This window comes from Camelus ferus, chromosome 5 (assembly GCF_009834535.1).
Source record: "Camelus ferus isolate YT-003-E chromosome 5, BCGSAC_Cfer_1.0, whole genome shotgun sequence".
NCBI lineage: Eukaryota > Metazoa > Chordata > Mammalia > Artiodactyla > Camelidae > Camelus > Camelus ferus.
In genome coordinates, this window is record NC_045700.1 from 30,639,163 (window position 1) to 30,659,533 (window position 20,371).

The 20,371-nt window shown below is 42.7% G+C and overlaps 1 protein-coding gene across 3 annotated transcripts in view; it reads right to left on the reverse strand.

Moving 5' to 3' along the window:
• CACNB4 (calcium voltage-gated channel auxiliary subunit beta 4) overlaps positions 1-17,016 on the reverse strand; it is a 222,156-nt gene extending 205,140 nt beyond the window's left edge. The window contains exons 1-2 of one of the 3 annotated variants that reach the window (XM_032479434.1): positions 16,377-17,016; positions 15,803-15,886 (exon numbers count right to left, since the gene is read on the reverse strand). In XM_032479434.1, coding sequence (XP_032335325.1) covers positions 15,803-15,886; positions 16,377-16,433 — 141 coding nt within the window. In that variant the 5' untranslated portion in view covers positions 16,434-17,016. Of the gene's footprint in view, positions 1-15,802; positions 15,887-16,112; positions 16,332-16,376 lie in introns of those variants that run through there. The other 2 variants (XM_032479436.1, XM_032479435.1) reach the window with 2 other exon arrangements.
• Positions 17,017-20,371: the final 3,355 nt, after the last annotated feature.

The window sequence follows — 20,371 nt, forward strand, 5'->3', positions numbered from 1 at the left end:
GCCCAGAGACAGGATTCATCTTGGCTTTTTCCGAGTACACAAAGCAGGCCAGGGACGGGCAGAAGAGGTGGGAGGGGCAGAGCAGCAAGCAGGAGTGGTGAAGATGAAATAATGATCTCAGGAGTGAGATCATTACAGAGCCTTGCATACCACAGTTAGAATTCAGATTATATTTTAACAATTGAAATCCACTGGAGGGTTCACAATGGGAATGGCATGATCTGATTTCCTTTTTTAAATGTTAACTCCAGAAGTTGTGTGGAGAATGGATCTGGTGATGAGTGGAAGCGGGGAGGTTCAATAAACCCGGGAAGAGGTGATGGTGGCTTAAACTAGGAACTAGAGTGGTGGCAGGTGAGATGCAACAAAGTAGGTGGATTTGTGAGGGCCTCTGAGACAGAACTGACTGGAAGAATTATGCAGGTCTGTTATTTCTGTATCACTCCAGCATTCTTCTTTGAAGAATATTTGGGAAGGATGGTCTATAGCACATGCTTCGGTTCATCTACGTCAGTGATTTTTATGGATCCTCTTAGGTGCTTCTAGAATTGCTGCAGAGAACATGAGGAGTATAACGGGAAAGTGGTCCAGATATAGCAACCCTCCATCAATCAAAGCATCTCTAAATATGTTGACTGCCAAGAATGACATCTGCAGTTTCACTTGGAGAAAGGGTATTTATGGTAAAAACCAAATTTGAAAAACCACTACTGTGATAAGGCAGAGTCTCCCTAACTGGCCCCAATATCCTTCCTCTCTATCCTTCCAGATATAGAGCTGTTGCAATTTTTAGCCCTCACATGGCTACTCAGCTGGAGATCATACTTTTCAGCCTCCTTTGAAGCTAGATGTAGCCTCTAGGCAAGGTTCAGGCCAATGGGTTGTGAGCAGAAGAAATAAGTTTAACTTCTGGGTCATTCCCTTAAAAATGAAGCTACTCATCCCCTTCTTTCCTGTTTGAGCTGCCTAGGAAATGGTGACAAACTGTAGCAGCTACATTGGACCCAAAGACAGAATCTACATGTTGAGAATGGCAGAGCCGACCCACCAGCCTGGGTCCTCGGACCACCGATCTCTTAGAATAGAGCCAGCCACCCATTCTGAACTGCCCACTGACCTCTGGACTGTTAAGTGACAGAGAAATCTACATTACATCTTTTGTCTTCAGTGTTACAGCAGCTTAGCGTACACCCAGGCAAAGCTTCAACAGCCAATGTACAATCCACCATGTGTCTCATTTCCTCTTCTGCAGCAAAAAGAAATGTTCCAGATAGTGGCTGATCAACTGGAGTGAGAAAACAGTGAGCAAACCCTCAGCTAACCCAGAAGATACATGGAGTGTGAGTGCAGAGTAAGCCCTTGTTGCTATAGATGTTGTTGTTTGGGGGAAGTTTTATTACTGCAGCATTACCTAACCTATCCTGACTAATACACCTTGAAAACAGCTTCTTTAAAATCATATCCTGGATTACCTGAGACCAGAGAACCACATCCATCACCTGGGGAGACCTGAAAAATACTGATGCCTGAGTCCCACCCTCAAAAATTCTGATCTAATGAGGCTGGAGTGTGGGTTGGCGTGGGTATTTTTAGATACTTCCCTGGTGATTCTAATATGCAGCCAAGGTTGAGAATCACAGACATCCGTGGATGATACAGCAATGGCTCCTACATAATTGGTTTTATTGAACCGTACTCCAGCACAGTGAGGGACATTATCTATATACTGAAGAATGTTATTAAAAAAAAAATCCAGAATCATGATAAAGTGTCACATCAGTGTTTAATTTACTGTTTTACACAGTTTCAAAGAGAACACAAGAGAAATTTCTCTCTAGTCTCAGAGTGGGAAGTATTTGTGCTTCATCTAAACAACAAGTTTCATTTACCCTTGGACATCATAAATCCTGTTAAGTAACCTTGCTGTCCTTTCTGGGTCAGTCCTAGGAAGTTCAGGGTCAAACTGGAGGCCCCCAACTAGCAAGTGACTCGGATTTCATCAGCACACATTGTGTGTACTCAGCACGCCGTCTTAGCCTTATGAACTCCTTAGTTCATTTCCTTCAACTTGCGATATTACACAAGCTAATTTAAGTCATTTTCAGAACGAGCCAGGATAGAAATATATTTTTTAAATAAGAAATAAGGAGCATGTGCTACTGACTGGAAGAGGGATGAAAAGGAAAGTAATCAAGTCCACCAGTGTAACCAGGCAACATGAACACATGAAGTTCTATAAAACTATCACCAGAGCCTACTTATTAAATAGTTAATGCCACTTAAAAACAGAAATTCCTGACTCGTTTATTGGAATACGGGGAGCCATGCTGGGCTGCAAATGCTAAGTATCATGCCCCTGAGAAACTAGGGTTAAATAGGAAAGTCAGCATTGAAAGCGCCTAATGCAGTGTTTTCAAATAAGAATCGATCTTGCGGTTCCACTCACCTTCAGCAAAGTTTCGATATGGTAACTTTTGTCATTCTTTATTATAGATTTAAAGCCCCATTAGCTACCTGCTCTTCCTGGTGACTGTAACGATAACGGCGGAGCTACACTACTCCTTGACCGACTTCCTCTTAATAGCCTCCAGGATGCACATCCGAGAACCATCTCGCATTTCACAAATACTTCATTCTTGACAACTCACTCTATTCTTTGTCTGTCCTTTCAGGCTGTATGCCTATGCCTGAAAGAGTTATAAATTCCAGCTCCGACCAAAATTATCTCTTCTCTTGTAAAGCTTTCTACATCATCTCTTTGCTATATTCTAAAAAGAATGTCTTCATCTAATCCTTCCAATAATATTTGATATTGAATGACCCTGTGTTTTATGAGTCCATCTCAGCAGTTAAGCATCATAGACTTGAGCAAAAACTATAGAATACAGTGTTTTCTACCAAGATGTATGAATTGACCTACATACATCCATAACACAAGAGCATGAAGGAACCTCAGAGTGACCTAGTCCACCCTACTCAAACCCCCATTTTGCTGACAGGAGAACAGAGGCCTTGAGAAATACTAATTCAGGTAGATATTAGTATCTGGGTGGTGTACCATAAATCCATTGTTTAGTCAGTTATTTGAAATTCAGTACATATATTCTCATTAAGAAACAGTGTTACAACAGAACCTTCGACTTCCTACGAAATGATAATGATGGTGGTGATGATAGCAACACAATGTGAATGGATTTAACATCACTGAAATGTAAAATGCACTGTTTGCTGAAAAGTGGTTACAAAGGTAAATTTTGTTATGTATATTTAGCACAATTTTTTAAAAATTCTTAATAACCCATGAAGTGGATGAAACATGTGGTAGAACAAGAAGGAAGACATTCCCACCATCTTTCCTGAGGCTCCTTCCTTGAGTAAACATCTGACTCATTGCTTCTGCCACATTCATTTTCCCCTCCATCTACCACTAGCTCTCAAATTCCCTTAGGTAACTGGTCTTCCCCATTCCTAGCCATAGTGGGGCTGACCCAAACCTCATCTTTAGGTGTGGCCAACCACTGGCTTCAGGCAGTCCCCTGGCCATAGTTCATGAACCATTTCAAGCCAATAAAATTCAAGAAATGTGTGTGTGTGTGTTGTGTTGTGTTGTTTCAGAGGGACGGTGGTACTTCTGAAAACAAACAAACAAACAAAACCTCCTTTTCCTTTCTGCTGGAGCTACCATAAGAGAGGCCAGCTCTTCCTCTAAACAGGGCATGGGTGAATGGGAGACCCTGAACCACTGCCACCACCATGACAGATGTCAAACTGAGGCCACAGCCCGCACACAGAACTGAGCACAGAAGAACCTGCAGTGTTGACAGAACTACAGAGAAAGGAAGCAGAAGCCCTGATGAAGTCATTAACTTCTGGAACAAACCATACCTGAAGCCAGCCAGACCTACCCCTAGAGTTTTCACTGGCATAAGCCAATAATTCTGTATTTTGCCTTAGCCAATTTATGTTGAGTTTCTGTTTATTTACAACTCAAAGATTCCTAGCAGATGCAGTTCCAGAACAAAGTTTGAAACAGACCAAGTGTGATCCTTGTTCACTTCCCTTTCTGAAACCATCTTCCACCCCAGCCACTGTCTTTTCTCTCCAGGCACCCAGTGCCTTCCTTCTGTACCTGAGATCTCTGTTCTGACACCCCACCAAGGCCTGCACTAACTTCCAAAGTGCTTCAGGCCCCAATATTACCTTTTTCATTCCTCTTATTTTTTCTGTCCCATGCCCCTATTCAAATTAATAAAACAAAAATAGAGAAAAATACATAAATTATCATGAGTGTATTACAGATAAGACTAATAGGGGATTCAAAATTTGTCTGTGTCTACCTTGGTTTGTGCAGGTCAACATGCCTGCACGGATGGGAGAGTCGCTGCTAGAAGCAAGTTGTGTGCACAGTTCTGGGGCAGAGGCAGAATGATGTGTGTTTCCCAGTGCAACCTGACAGAGATGCAGGCCAAAAGCACAGAAGCTGGCTTTACAAGGGACTGTGAGATGCTGGGCACAGGAAGTGCCACTCAAGGGCCCAGGATTCAGAATGTGACCGAGAGTTGAGGAAGTCTGTAACACAGCCTGTCCAGAGAGGCTAAAGAGTATAGTGCTGTTTGCTATCTTCAAGATTTTGCCTGAGATGCAGCATCTTACTTAGAAGGAAGCAGTGTCCTCACAGATGAAGGCACTCCTTCAAAGGCTGGTGGCAGCAGATGTCAATAAGAGGGCAGTGAGAACCCCCTGGACTCAGAAATAATGAGCAAGCTATAAAGAAGCGAGGTGTTGTGGTCCTGTGTCTACAGGTAAGAAAGGTAAACAAGCAAAATGGAAATTATTAATGTCTCTACAACCTCCTATCCGAGCTGCTCCTCCTTCCTCTTGTCCCATGTGGTACGTCAGTGACAATGTCCAGATAGACCCACAGGCTGTGGGGCCCGGGAACCTCCAGGTTACACGAAGGAGAATTGAATAGGTTAACAGTCAAAACAGAATGTCAGGGAGTGCCGGACAAGGAGACATATCACAGAGCTTCATGGAGGAGAGGATTCTGGAGGTGTTTGACAGATGGAAGGATCATCATCAAGTGGAAAGGGTAAGACCTTCAAGGAGAAGGAACAGAAAAGGGGGTGGGGGAGAAAACAGGGGGTGAGTCCACGTCTGGGTATGGGCACCTGCAGCAGGGGAGAGGCGGGAAAATAAGGGGGGACACAGGTGTGAAAGGACAAACAGACATGGGGAGACTGGGGTCTCTCTTGGGAGCACATCTGCTCTGTCGAGGTGGGTGCGTGTGGGTAAGAGGTGATGAGTTTATCTGCAAGCAGTAAGTGAAACCACCATCACGTATGAATGACTAGGTCCCTTAAGACTCCTGGGAATGTTCATGGTTTTAAAATAGGCTGCTCATTAACCCAAATCACCTGGAAACTGTTGGGCTCTCAGACAGTGGAGGAAGAAAACAGGTCTTCTGGGGCAGGGCCCCATCCTTGTCCGGCCCCAACTTCCCACGCCCAGCCTGGGGGTCTGCTGAGTTTCGACAGCATGTCCTGGTTCACACGGCTGGTTACACAACCCAGGGTCTGTTTCCTGTTGCTGTTGTTGCTTTAAACAAGGCCACAGTTGTGTTTGGAGGCCTGGATAATGGTGGATGTTTTTAGCGCATTTCTAAGAAGGATATATTTAAGTTTTGCCTGGTCTGCATTTTTTAAATAACTTGCCACACTCATTTTAAAAATGACACAAGTGGATGACTGGATAAAGAAACTGTGGTATATTTATAGGATGGAGTACTACTCAGCCATTAAAAAGAATAAAACAGTGCCATTTGTAGCAACATGGATGGACCTGAATATGGTCATTCTAAGTAAAGCCAGAAAGAGAAAGAAAAATATGATATCACTTATACATGGAATCTTAAAAAAAGACAAATGAACTTATTTACGAAACAGAAACAGACTCACAGACATAGAAAACAAACTTATGGTTACCAAGGGGGAAGGGGGTGGGAAGGGATAAACTAGGGGTTTGAGATTTGCAGATACTAACCACTATATATAAAACAGATAAGCAAGTTTATACTGTACAGCACAGGGAACTATATTCAGTATCTTATAGTAACCTATAATCAAAAAGAATATGAAAATGAATATATGTATGTATATAAAAGACTGAACTATTATGCTGTATACCAGAAATTGACACAATCTTGTAAACTGACTATACTTCAATAAAAAAGACACCAGTGAATGTATTTAATGTCACTGAATTATGCATTTAAAAATGGTTAAAATAGTAAAGTTTATGTTATGTATACTTTTCTACAATAAAAAAAATTTTTTTTAAAAACACCAATGTCCTTTTTTGTTTTTAACAATGAACACTTTTTACTCTTCCTCTGTAGAAATATTAAACAAAATACTTGGAAATATGAAATGTGCAATTTACCAGGTAAATTTAAACCCTGAGCATCTTTACTAATGTAGCAGAAATAGTAACATTAATAGTAATAATACCCAGAGTACACATTACTCTTACAATGTAGACTTGACATAGTTTTTAAAAAGATATTATTTGGTTTAATTTTCATTTTACATGATCAAGAGAAATATTTTATAGTAAAGTAACTGAATAAGACAACCAAATGAGAAACTGAGCCCTCGCTATCAGAAGGTCTCCCTACAACACTGAGACCAAAAGAATAAAAGAAAAATCCCCCAAACTAAATCACCCCTCAAGCTTTCTGAAATTAGCAGAGAATGTTTGCAGCTGACCTATTTCTCTCCCACACGACTGTGTTGATAATTGACTTTTGTCCCCCAGGGAAGTGCTCAAATATAATTGAGCAGCACCTGCCACACAGAAAGTACAGTTTTATAAACCCAATAATTCCCATAATATTGTACTTAGTTTGGGACTCGAGCACTCTGCCTTCTCCTTAACTGTATCTCCCAAGGAAGAAATATAATTATCAAAGCTGAGTTATTATGAACATCTAGATAAAATAAAAGAAGTATTTTGAATGGTAAGTATCCAAGACATTTCTATTACTAAAAACTATTACTAAAAATTATTGAAAATGATGGCAAGGACCACTTATATTGCTCACTTCTCCTTAATCCTGTCGCTCTCATCCTAGTACATACATCCCTTCTATAGATGAGAGTCACTCAGTTTTATTCAATCCTGATGACAAGGAGGCCAAGGTCAGGGATTTAATTTCCATGCAGGGCAAACAGTTATGCCCCTCCCCGCAAAATTCAGCTTTATGACCTGAGGGTGCAGCTCCAAAGTGAAGACAAATATGGTCCATCCCATTCAACCACAGCTTGCAATGCTGTCCAAGACTAGGCTTAAGAAAAGGCAAGTCCCTTTCCACGCCCAGGCCCAAGTTTACACATTTAGACCAGGAGCAACAATTGGAAACCTTCAGGCTGGTGCAGGGAATATGTTAAAGAAAAAATATGAAACCAGTCACAAAAGATCACATATTATTGTATGATTCCAGTTCCATGAATGTAATCTGGAATGAAATGTCCAGAATAGGCCAATCTATAGACAAAGACAGTAGGTTAGTGGTTGCCTAGGGCTGGGGGTGGGATGGAGGATGGGGAATGACAGCTAATGGGTACAAGGTCTCTTTCTGGGGTGATGAAAATGTTCTAAAATTAGATTATACTGATAACAGAATACAGCCTCTGAATTCCTGAAAGAATGACTCCCTCCTCCCTGCTCCACACACACACACACACACAACGAGGCCAAATGAGAAAGCCATGACTATAAAACAGCCCAACCTTAACAAGTGAAGATTTTACCCACCTGTTTGATTTGGAAACATAACCTTTGAGTTGTTAACCCTAGTACTGGGCCTTTGAAGAAGGAAGTGGGAGAGTACGATAAATTGATCTACACGAGTTACTATGCATTTCCATTACTGCTGGTCTTCCTTCCCTTAAAAAAGAAATTGCAGAAAACAATTTTTTTCCTAAGGAGTTAAAAAATAATATAAATTCAGACACAGTGAACACTACAAAAGTTTACCGTTGTTTGTGATTCTGACAACCTGAGAAAAAATGCAGATCCTTTTCAAGTTTGTTTATAAAATATTTTCTCTCAAAACAAAGACTACTGCTCCAGCATTTTTTAAAAATTTGTTTATTTATTTTTAACAGAGGTACTAGGGATTGAACTCAGGACCTCATGCATGTTAAGCATGCACTGTACCACTGAGCTATACCCTCTTCCCTCCTTTTTTTTTTTTTAATTTTATGCTCCAGCATTTAAATTGCAACCCCGGAGAAAGATACCTCCACCAAAAGAAAAGAACATAAAATGAAAAATAAAATAGGCACAGTTTCTCATCCAAAGATTACAGTGAAATGATCAGAAAGATTCAGTAGACGTCTCTCATGTTTCACAGCCCCTAACTCACACTGTCAGTACATAAAATACAATGCTGAATGCCATCCCTTCAGAGTCAAGTAATTATCTCGGCTCTGTTTATGTGTATAATAAGAAAGGATATAGGAAAGTGTACAGAGGGGCATATTCTTCTAGTTAAAATAAGAACCATCGTCAAGGAATTTCAAAGCTCTGTCTAGATTTAAGCCAGGTGTGGGTAATTCATCAGCCTTCTCCATTTCTGAATGCAGGCTGCTGGAGCACACAGCTACTCATTACCGTTACTTGAAAGCAATAAAACTATTCCCTTAAAATTGAATCTGTAATTTAGCCTCTTCATTAATTCAGGCATCTAGTTCTAGTGCTACCCCATCTCCCTACCCCAGCTCACATGGTTAAATCGGTGTAAAACTTCTGACGTGTTGCTCTATAGTCAGGTTCATCACTTACACTGTTCTGGAAGGAAGGGTGCTATATTCTCTATCTCCACGTTTTCCTGGCTCAGGAAGGACGAGGGCATGTAACTGTGTGAAGGTGGGACCCAATCAGTTGCTTCAATCAGAATGTGGTTTTATGGGGGTTCTTTGGGGATAATAGCCTACCTCCTCTGAGAATTATCAATTTGATGGATTCTCATCTGGAGAGATAATATACCAAGAGGCTGCGTGACTGGGGGCAGTCAAGGAGGTGCTCTCCACCCCACATAGGGGAATACTGGTGCAACAGCCTGGGCTCAAAGGAAGTGAACAGCGTCTGGTGCTCTGTCTACACAGGGCACGGGCTCAGAAGATCGATGTGTCTCACATACACACTCCTGCTGGGAGCAAGCAGACGGAGTAGCCCTATTCTAGAAGGCACCCCTCTCCAAAGTGTTGCAGAGGCCAAATATGGCATGAGGCCTGCACGCCCCGCTCCCCACAATCTGTGGATATTTCCTGGGGTCTTCAGTGAATCCAAGCGAGAAGTAAGGACACTCAGCCTGCTTTAAGGCTACTGCTTTCTTCTGAGTCTGAGACTGAGAAAGAGTCAAACTCAGGGGACAATGATGAGCTTGGGCGATGCCACAACCTCAGCCAGAAGAGATGGGTCAGAACGAGATTTGCTGGGCCCAGCTGACCCCACTGAGTTAGCAGACTCTCCAGGAGTGAAGGGACTGGTTTCTGCAACTAGCTATGCCACACAGTTTGATGACACCCCATTCTCTTTAGCTCGGCCCTTGCTTTTTCCCGTGATGGAGAAACAGTCTCTACTCAGGGACGACACTGTCTGGAGCAGCATGTGGAGTAATTAAAGGGAGAGGGCCACAGCATCGTCAAGGTCATTTGCAGCTTAAGTTTCCATGCAGTGTCCTATAAGTTTCTAAGAGGATTAAAATTGGAATCAGAATCTATGTAAGCTTCAATAAAATCTTATCAACCTAAACTGAAGGATAAATAGTGCTTTATCCTATACCAATGAGATTTAGGGAACTCTGTGGGCCAAGAACAGAAACTCAACGAAAAGCAAAACTGACTGGTTAACTGGTTAGCTGCCCAGTAATTAGACTCTCAGTCGGAAGCTTCATAAATTCAATTCCATTTATTCAAGCCCGAGAGCAAGAAACACAGTTTGCCACAAGAGGCAGAGTTCTTTTCTGCTCTAGCAGATCTCGATTTGGGAAGATGCATTCCGGATAAAATTCACAAGGGAAATAGGTGTAAACTTTTCCTTAAAGTTCACTGTAACTGGATTTTACCAGTTAGCAAGGACGTTCTACTTAGCAGGTAAAAACTTCCAGTTTTGCTGATGAAAAGGATCCATTATTATCTTCAATGCAGCTAAAATATAAAAATGGTTGTGCCAGTCCTGGCCTGTTTTCCTCAGATCCATCTTCTCCTTTCTCTGCTCTACTTTCTGTCTCAGGGGCCAAGGCCTGCAGGCCATTTCCCAGGCTCCCGTGTCAGCAGGCGTCCAGCTCAGCCAGCGGAGACTGGGTAGGGGTGGGGGTGGGGAGCCGGAGGAAGGAAGAAGCCAGAGTTTTTCTCCTCATTCTCTCCACCCCAATTGGCTTCTTGAGCAGAGGCTGCATCTCCTCCATGTCCCTTGCTTCTACAAACAGTTTCCCAGTGGTTCCAGCATCTTCCTGGTGATTCTGGTCGCTGGACTCCAGCAGCACTGTCCTCCCCTTGTCCTTCTAGCCTAGGGCGATGGCGGCTTCCTGCTGTTGCTGACCTCTAGGTTGAGCTTCTAAGCTCTCCCATCACCTGTGTAATCGAGGCTCTCCATTCAAGTCCCTCAACTATAAAAATTCAAGCAGTTCTGTTTACCAGTTAGACTGTTCAACACAATCACTAGTACATTAGTAAGTAAACAAACAAACCTCCATGAATCATGAAACATGCAAACAAAAATTCCATCCCAAGATAAAACTGGGAAACAAATAGTCTCCAGATTCTCCAGCGGTGGCTTTGCTCTTCACAGTAACCATATAAATAAGGAATATTTCTAGCATTTAAGAGGAATAAATTCCACATGTCCTTTTGTGTCCATATCTCTGTATGTCTGTGTGCCCATCGGGATTATTCAGGGATGAAGTGTGTGGTGGTGGAAAAACTGTAGAATCTGAGTTGGGGTCTCCTGTTCCAGTTCTACACTCTGTATTGGTGTGACGTTGGTAAGGCCTCTCTGTCCTTGGGTCTGTGTTTCATTCATCTGAAAATAGGGAATTAAAGTACTTTCCCTCCACAAACTCTTCCTGTTCTAAAATTCTGTGATTCTAAGCTTATGGGTAAATTTTGCATATATGCATGACTCTAAGTGAATGATTATTCTTAGAGCTATGCACAAGGCATATACCTTCTGTTGATGAATCTGCATTTCATCAGAGAAATGTGTCTATAACCAGTGCTCAAATTAGAACCTGAAGAATATTTTTACCAACTTGTTTTATTATAGTATCAACTTAGTATCTGAATGTGTTTTAGATCTCTAAATATAGTGTGGGTTCACTGAATTATTGTAATGATCTTGTGATTAGCATACCTTAAAAAAATGAGGAACCTTGCTCTAAGGGAGCTGGTTCCAAAGATGGCTGCAACAACATCTTCCATTCTACATGCTCTTTTGTAAGGTGACCTTGTTGCATCCATCAAAAGAGTCTATTTCCCCACCCTTTGAAACTGGGCTGTCCCTTTGATTCTGTTTTAAATGAGAAACTGCAACAGAAGTGACGTCATGTAGTTTTTGACACCAGGTCTTATTAAATCAGTAGCTTTAGCCTTTACCTCCTGGGATGCTCCTGCTTGGAACCTAGCCACCATGTTGTGAGGAAGCTCAAGCAACCATGCCGAGAGGCCCAGGTGGAGGAAACGTAAGCCCCCTGCCAAAAACCCTACTGGAGTTCTCACCCACCAGCCAGCACCAACTGCCAACCACATGTGTGAGGCTATTTTAGACCTTTAAGCCATCCCAGTACCCAGATAACATCACACAAAGAACTGTGTCTGGTCAGTACACAGAAAAAAAAAAAAACTGTTGTTACTTTAATTCACTAAATTTTGGGGAGGTTTGTTAGGAGGCACTTTCTTCCCATTAAACAAAGAGCATAATATTGGAGCAAAACCTCATGCCTAAAATGTATCAAGCTGGTCCTCCACCCATCTGCTCTTCATTCATTCAAACGAATATTTATAGAACATCTACCATGCTAAATGCTGAGGACAAAAGGGAGACCAAATGCAGACATATCCTTTCCCTAGTGGAACTTATTATTTGGATGGAGAGACAGACATTAACAAAAAAATATAATTACATGTTAAATAGTTAATACTTAAATGTCAGTGTTAAATAAATTGTAATGATGCGATTGAGAACTAGCACAATGTGCTCTGGGATGAGGTGCATGGTTAAGGAACTGACCTTATCAGGGAAGTTAGAAAAAGGAGTGAAGACTAAATTTAGGTCTCAAGAAAGATTAAAAAGTCTGCAAGGCAGAGAAGAGAGCAAGAGCCCTCCACACAGAGAACTCAGCATGTGCAAAGGGCCAGTGGCAGGAGGCACAGTGGCATGTTCAGATCTGTGTCCAAGGCTAAGAAACCATGGCTTAAGATGAGGCTGGAAGCTGGCAGGAGCCAGGCCTTGTAAGATTCTGCAGCCCTCCCAAGGGCCGACTTAACAAGGAAAGGTCAACAAACTTATACTACTCTGATCAGATTTTCTTTTGAACCTCAGTGGTGAGAAAACTGGGAGTAACCCCAGTAAGAGTAACCAAGAGCATTCCACCACACAAGCTGTATGTGCAGTGACATCCATGGTATTTCAAATACTCGGCACACGTGGGCATTCTGCAATGCACATACCCTCCATCTTTGCTCTGTTTCACTGTATGATTTATGCACATCTATATCTCCATAACTAGATCATAAAATCCTTTGGGTACAGGAGCTATGTCTCATTTATCTTTTCATTCCTCTTCCATGGTACCTAGTGCAGTGGTTGGCACATAGCAAATGTTCAATAAGTGTTTCCTAAAAATTTTAAATATGAATATATAATCCAGTCATAAATAGCCTGTCAAAAGTGACCTCCTGGGAGAAAATTCTACAGCCTTACTTGGAAAGCCATTTGAAGGGTATCAACACCCTTATAAAAATGTCTTGCTGTAAAGCATCATTCCTTTCTGATTGTAACCAGTTCCTGAGTTCTATCCTCAATGAAGACTGAGAACAGTCCACCATGTTTCCAAAGAACACCTTCTTTGTGTACATTTTGAAGATCATTACTGTGTACTGTGTCACTCCGAGCTCTCTCTCCTTTCAGGGCAAAATACTTGATCTTTTCACCTTTCCTCAAAGAAATCATTTAGTTGCTCCCTGGATTAATTCCAAAACCTCCATAACTCCTAAATGGTGGAGGGCAGCAATCTAGCAGACCAGGAAACAAGGTCAAAGATGCCTCAGGGATTTTACAAGCAGTTCTCAGGGGAGAGGCAGGCTCTCTGTATCAGTCTGTTCGTTTTCAGGCCAACTCACACATGTGCATGGGTATGTGTGTGCACACACTTACATGCGTGCATGTACACACATAGACACTAAAATTTTTACCAGCTCAAAGAATAAACACTGTTTTATTAGATGAGTTTGCCAACTGTCCTCTGTTTTTCACCACTAGCCCTGAACTACCCCACCCATCTGATTCAACATTCAACATATCTTTTTTTTTGGTGAAACTTTTCCTTCAGTATTTTTGTAAATGATATGGCAAAGAAATGAGCAGTACTATTTTTATTGGTATCCCCACTATTTTCTTCATGAGCAAAGGCATCACAAGATTGTGAAATGTATCAAGAATTCAAAAACAGTAAATCACAGGTCATTCTACAAAAAATGAGTCTCTAGTAACATAAACAGCTGTTGTGCTTTTTAAAAAATATTTTGTTAGCATTTGGATGAAAACTGTTCAATTTAATTTCAAAACATATCTGTTAAAATTCCATTTGGAATAATTTTTCATCTCTTGTCAAAGAAATAAAAATTCCTGTTATTTTACTGTAGCCATTATAGAAGTCTGTATTATGCCATTTAAACAAGATCATATATATAGTACACTTACTGAACTGTAACTGCTCACGAAAAATTATGTATTACTTTTGTGCAGAAAAATTAGGAAGATTGTGCATATAATATAATTAAAACTCACTTCTTAATTTAAATTAGACCATCTTATTAAACCAACAAATCCTAGTTCCAAAAAGACTTACGAAATACATGTTCTAAAAATCTGCATCAGTTTAAATTATTTCCCAAATTATTCAGTGTGCAGTCCTTTTTACATTTTTAAGCCAACACATAGCACCACACTTAACAAGAACTTACACATGCATCATCTCACTTAATCATTTAAACTGAGAAAAGAATAGAAATATTAGACTATTGATTGCTTTGTTTGTGCTTGGAAGAACAAAACATTAATGAAGTGATGGTGTAGATGAACTCAAAAGTTTTCGTCAAACAGCTCATGAAATACACTGCTATATAGCTAGTATTTGTAAGAATTTGCAATAATAAAATACTACCAAAAATAGGCACCTACAGAATAAACATAAACAAGATCTCAGTCAAATAACTCAATTTTTTGAAGATGAAGAATATGTTTACTTCATCAAATACATAAATAACCTTAGCACTTCAAAAAGGATAGAATACATTTTTAGAATGAACTCAGAATCCAAAATGTATTTAGTTTAATAATGTACATGCTTAGTATTCACCAAATTGAACAGTAGCACTAATTTCTGTTTCTGCAGAAAATATCTGCATAATAAATATTATGTAAATACGCTTTATAGACTTTTGGGGAGAGGTCTGAGTCCAATTTTGAGTCTAATGTCCATTTGTCATGGATAATCTGTTTAGATTGAGGATAATCACTGAAGAAACACTGTAGCTGCCATCATAGGTTAAAACACATTACACAATGCTCTGAGTGACCTAAAGGGAAAAGAACTTCCCAAGGTCACTCCAGGAGCCTTCAGCAGAGACCTGCGATAAAAGCGTCTTGGTGCGATGACCAAAGTCATCCCAGGTCACCCCAAATTCACAAACCTCGACAGTTTCTGTTCCAAAGAGAGATCAAGGTGATTCCCTTTTGCATGATCTCTCTAGTACCCAGCAGCTACGTAGGAGTGGTTTCTTTGCAGTACATGGACGGTAAGAAAATAATGGACCAATTTCCTGTGTCAAGGTGAAAGGCACCTCAGCATTCAGCAAAACCGGCGATCTTTAGCGCATTAACGGCGTACTAGAACCACGCAGATGAAAACCACCACTAAGAAAACAAACACTTAAGTTTAGTACCACCCGGACCCCAGAAAGGGAGTACCGGCCTTAGCTTATTTCGATTTAAACCAGATCCAGCTGTCTCTCCCTAAGAGAACCAAAGAATAGGTCCCAAAGTGAGACCAAACTTTCTGTTCAAAGTGTCTTTCTTTTGACCACAACTTGGAGATTTCTCTCAAAATCTAGACAAGTAAGAGTATTCAAACAGGGCAAAACATAAGAGACCCCTAACTCTCAGCCGAATCCAATACAGGTGTCCGGCCCCATTGGCTCTGGTCACTCAAGTTACACGACTTAAAGGCGTTTTCCCCACGCATCGAAGGTGCAGAGAGAAATACTTCCAGTCTTAAATTCAACGTCCCCGACCTAAACCAGGACCTCACCTACTTGTGTCCACTGCACAAACCAACTTTCCAGGACCCGAAGACTTGGGAGCGGGGGGCGGAGGAAGAAAGACCGCCTGCGCGGGCTGGAAAGAGGTGCGCGGAGACGCGACCGGCCGCTGCCGCACGTGGGGACGACGCTCGGCTCCCCGACCCTGCGCCGCGCGCTCGGCCTTCGGCCCAACCTGCTCCGCGCCCGCCTCCTACCTGTCTAAGGATGAAGCTGGTCGAAGTAGTGCTGCCATCGGATCTTTTCAACCTGCTCCTCCGGGTCGTGGTGCCTCGGGCCACCTGGACTCGACACACGGGGCCAGAGAGAAGCCGGTAAGGACGGTAGCGTGGAGTCGGACGACCACCCCTGACTAGAGTCCGCTTCCGGACCAGCTCCCCGAGGTTCCCCAGAGCCCGCACCCAAGTCTCCTCAGCGCTCCCCAGATACAGCCCCTACACCCACCCACCCACTCCAAGCCTCGACGGCTGAAAAGATGCCTGAGGAGAGCAGCCCACGAGCACCCACCACATCCATTAACAAAGACTCTCAGGGTGCGGGGTCCGAGTCCCCGGCATGGGCTGGGGAAGGCTGCGGGCTCTGGAGCGGGAGCTCAGAGACTGGACGAGGTGAGGAGGAGGAGGAAGAGGAGGAGCGGGAGGAGAAACGAACGCGGAGGAGGGTGGGGGAGCCGGGCCGCGGACTCCCAGGACTGGGGGCCCGGCGCGCCGGGCCCGAAGGCGGGGCGCGCTCGGGCAGCGGGGGGGGGGGGGGGGGAGGCGGGGGCGGTACCTGCGAGGTGGGAGAGTGCGGCCCGTCAGCCGTCCCGTTCTTGGCGTAGGAGGACATGGTTCACCGCCGCATGGCTCGCCCGTGCGCGGTGGGCGGAGGGCGGCCGGGCCCCCGGAGGGTCGGAAGCGGGAAGAAGGGCGGGCGGCAGGACTTCCCCACCCGCTCCGGGACCCGCGCCGGCTCCCGGGCTCCCTGCCCGCACTTCTGAGTGCGCGACACCTTAAAGGGACCGAGGCGCTCCCCCCGCGGCCGCAGAGGGGTCCCGGGCAGCGGCCCCGGAGGGCGGAGGTCTGGCGAAGGGGGCTTTTTGGGATCTCGCCTACCCGAGCGGATCGAGCGAAGCGCTCTTCCACCCAGCAAGCGCCTTACATCAGAGCTTTCCAGAGGAGGACGGGAGGGGGAAAATCTGGGATGGGGGTGGGAGGATTAAAATAGTCTGCACAGTTTAAAATGAGACAAAGGTGGCACGGTTCACGAATCAGGACTTGGGAAGGGACGCTGGTGCAGTGTGGCAGGGAGTGGGAAGAGCCGACCCGGGTGTGTGTGAGTGTGTGTGTGTGCGCGCGTGTGTGCATTTGCTGCACTGGAATTTTAAAAGGGCAAGAGCCAAGTCTTCCTTCCGCGACTTAACTCATCAGACCACTGTGGTAAGCCATGGGGTTTTGTGGTTTGCTCTTCGTCGATGTTTTTGTATTGTTTTGTCAACTCGAGCTTCAGAACCCCGAGCCATATACATCCAGGCAGCCATATACATCCAGGCAGCCGCGGGAGACTGCCAGCCTGAGTCTGACGGAAGATGCAGCCCCGTAGGAGACCAGCATGTCCTAAGGAGTTTTAAAGGTCATGTTAGATCTGCTAAAAAGCAAGAATTGGCCACGTGCCTCCTATTTCTGCGCGGATAGCTGTTTTCAAGGGAGGAAACTCATCTTTGAAATCATACACAATCTTGGCTGTTGCAACCCTTGGTTTCCTCCTGCAAATACATACTGGAGATTGAGATCAAATTAAAAGTGAACTGTGGAGAGGAGGAATTTGAAGTAATAAAAAGAAGGAAGAGAAATATATGCAAATTCAAAAATAAAGAGACCCCATTTAATTATAGTTACTGCAGGAGAAATCCATCAAAATTGCTAAGTCAGCCCATGTCACCTTACATTCTAGTATTTTTTTGACGGAAATTGTTGTAACAATTGGTTGGCCTTATTGAGGGCTTGGTTATGTTTTACCATCCACCAGAGATTTCCGTTCCATTCCTATCCCCTTCACTTAATACAGAGCTTCATTTGTTTGTAACACTCTAATAACTAGCCTTGCCTCCAGGCTGCTGACTCTGCGTGCATGCACAAACACACACAAACACACACACACACACACACACACACACACTCCATTCTGTCTACATACTACAGACAAACTATTTTTCTCAAATGTCTTTGCCCAAGTCACTCTATGCTAAAAAGCAATCATTGCTCTCAGCAGCCCACAACACAGAGTCCAAATTCCATGGCCCAACAACTAAGCCCCTCTTCTCTCCCCTGCTTTTCTGGTCACCACCTCATTTCTCCAACTTGATCTCTCTAACCAGATCTTCCAGCAAGCAGGCAGGTCTACTCATTATTGCATAAACATACCAAATGCAGTCCCACTTCAGACTTCTGCCTTGGAATGTGCCCAGTCCACACACCCTGCTGAATCTTAACCTTCCTCCAAGCCTGGCTCAGTGTACTCTCCCTCCATGGAAATCCTCCCTGACCACTCCAAGTCTGGGGAGTTTCTTGTGCCCCTGAAAAACTGGAACATTGATTCTCTGGGCACTTAGTACAGGCTGACTTGGCTTCTTTGTTCTCTGTGAAAATCTCCTAATTTCTAAAATAGGTTTTTAGCTTTCTATCATCTATTCTTATACCTCACCTACAGTAGATATTCCATAAAGAGTGTGGGTGATGGTATGTCTGCCACTGCAGTAAAGGTAACTGTTTTAGTTACCTTTACAGTCAACTCAACCTGTTTTTAGCTCTCAGCCATTTTCCTAGCTGATATTTAATCAATACTGATAGAATGAATTATTATATGGGCCCTGGGATTTGAGTTTTCTGGCTTTCCACTGCCCACAGTCTTACTAACTTTGAATCATCAAAAAAGAATCTACAGCAGCATGACAGTGAGGAGTTCTCTGCACCTACCTCACAGCAAAACTGGTGAAAATTGTTTTTAAAAAATTCTTTAATCTATGGAAATGGTTCTAAGGGTACTCAGCAAATGGAGAAACGTTTATTCACGAAAATTTTTCAAAACTCAGTAAGAAAAGTTAGAGTCTGTGGTATTTGAACCAAGACCTGCTCATCCCCTCCCTCCTTCTATCCAGTTCATCACTGGTGCAGCTGAGAACACAGGGCTACCTCTCTCCTCAGCTCCCAGCTAGAGGGTCATCTTCCTGTGAGGGACAGGACACAAGCATTTATCATCCTGCGGCAGCTATCTGTTGCTGAGGCTAAGTTCCTATCAAATACAGCAGAGAGGTGGGGGCTCCCTTCTTTAGCCCAGCCCCCATTTGTGGGATGGGGGCATTGATCATAGTGCTACTGAGAATACTGGGACCCTGACTGCACATGGAGAGACAAGCCAGGGAACCTGGGATGGCTGCCTCTACCTATGAAGCACTCAGCTCCTACAGTGGTGATGTCACTCAGAGATACACCATTGTCCCTCCTCCCAGAACCAAAGCTGAAAGAATGAAGTTGGACCCCTGCCTCACACCACATACAAAAATTAACTCAAAATGGACCAAAGATCTAAATGAATGAGTTTTATATAAAAATGTAAAACTATTAGAAGAAAACGTAAATTTTCATAACCTTGGATTTGGCAATGGATCCTTAGCTATGACACCAAAAGCACAAGCAACAAAAGAAAAAAATTAATTGGACTTCACTTAATCCTTATCCAAAAGAAATGAAAATGCAGACTTATACATGAATGGTCATAGCAGGTTCTCTCATAATAGTCCCAAATCAGAAATAATCCAATGTTCAGCAACACTTGAATGAATAAACAAATAGTAGACTATTAATCAGTAATAAAAAGGAATGAACTACTAATACACACAACAATATGAATAAATCTCAAAAGCTATTATGCTGAGTGAAGCCAGACACACCCGAGTACGTACAGTATACTTCCATTTATATGAAATTCTAGGAAATACAGACTCACCTACAGTGATAGAAAACCTATCAGTGGTTGCTTGGGAGCCAAAGTAGGGGAAGAGATTGACTGCAAGTCAGAGGGAGGAAACTGTTGGAGGGTTTTGAAATGTTCTCTATCATTAACTGTGGTGGTGGTTTCACAGGTGTGCACATCTGTCAAAACACATCAAATTTCAACTATAAATGGGTGCAAATTATTGTACGTAAGTTACACCTCAATAAAGTTGATTAAAAAAGAGAAGGAAAAAAACCTGATCTAAGCAAGTAAAAATTGATATGTTTGGCTTTATTATGTGGGCACTGTTTGGCTTTATTAAAATTAAAAATATCTGCTCTGTGAAAGACAAGAGAATAAATGACAAGCACAGACTAGGAGAATATATTTGCAATACAGAAAGCTGATAGAGAACTTGTCAATAAAATGTACAAACAACTCTCAAAACTCAACTCTAAGAAAACAACCCAATTAATAAATGGACAAAAGATTTGAACACCTTGCCAAAGACGTATGAATTGCAAATAAGCGTATGAAAAGACGTCCAACATCATTTGTCGTTAGGGAAATGTAGATTGAAATGGCTATACAATACCAGTACATATCTATCAGATTGGCTAAAAATTTTTTTAAACTGACAATACCAATTGTTAGTGAAGATTAGGAGCAAAAGGAATTCTCATTGATTGACAATGGGTATGCTAAATGGCACAGCCACTTTGGAAGACAGTTTGTCCTTTTCTTAATAAGCTAAACATAATCTTAGCATACAATCCAGCAGTTGTGCTCCTGTG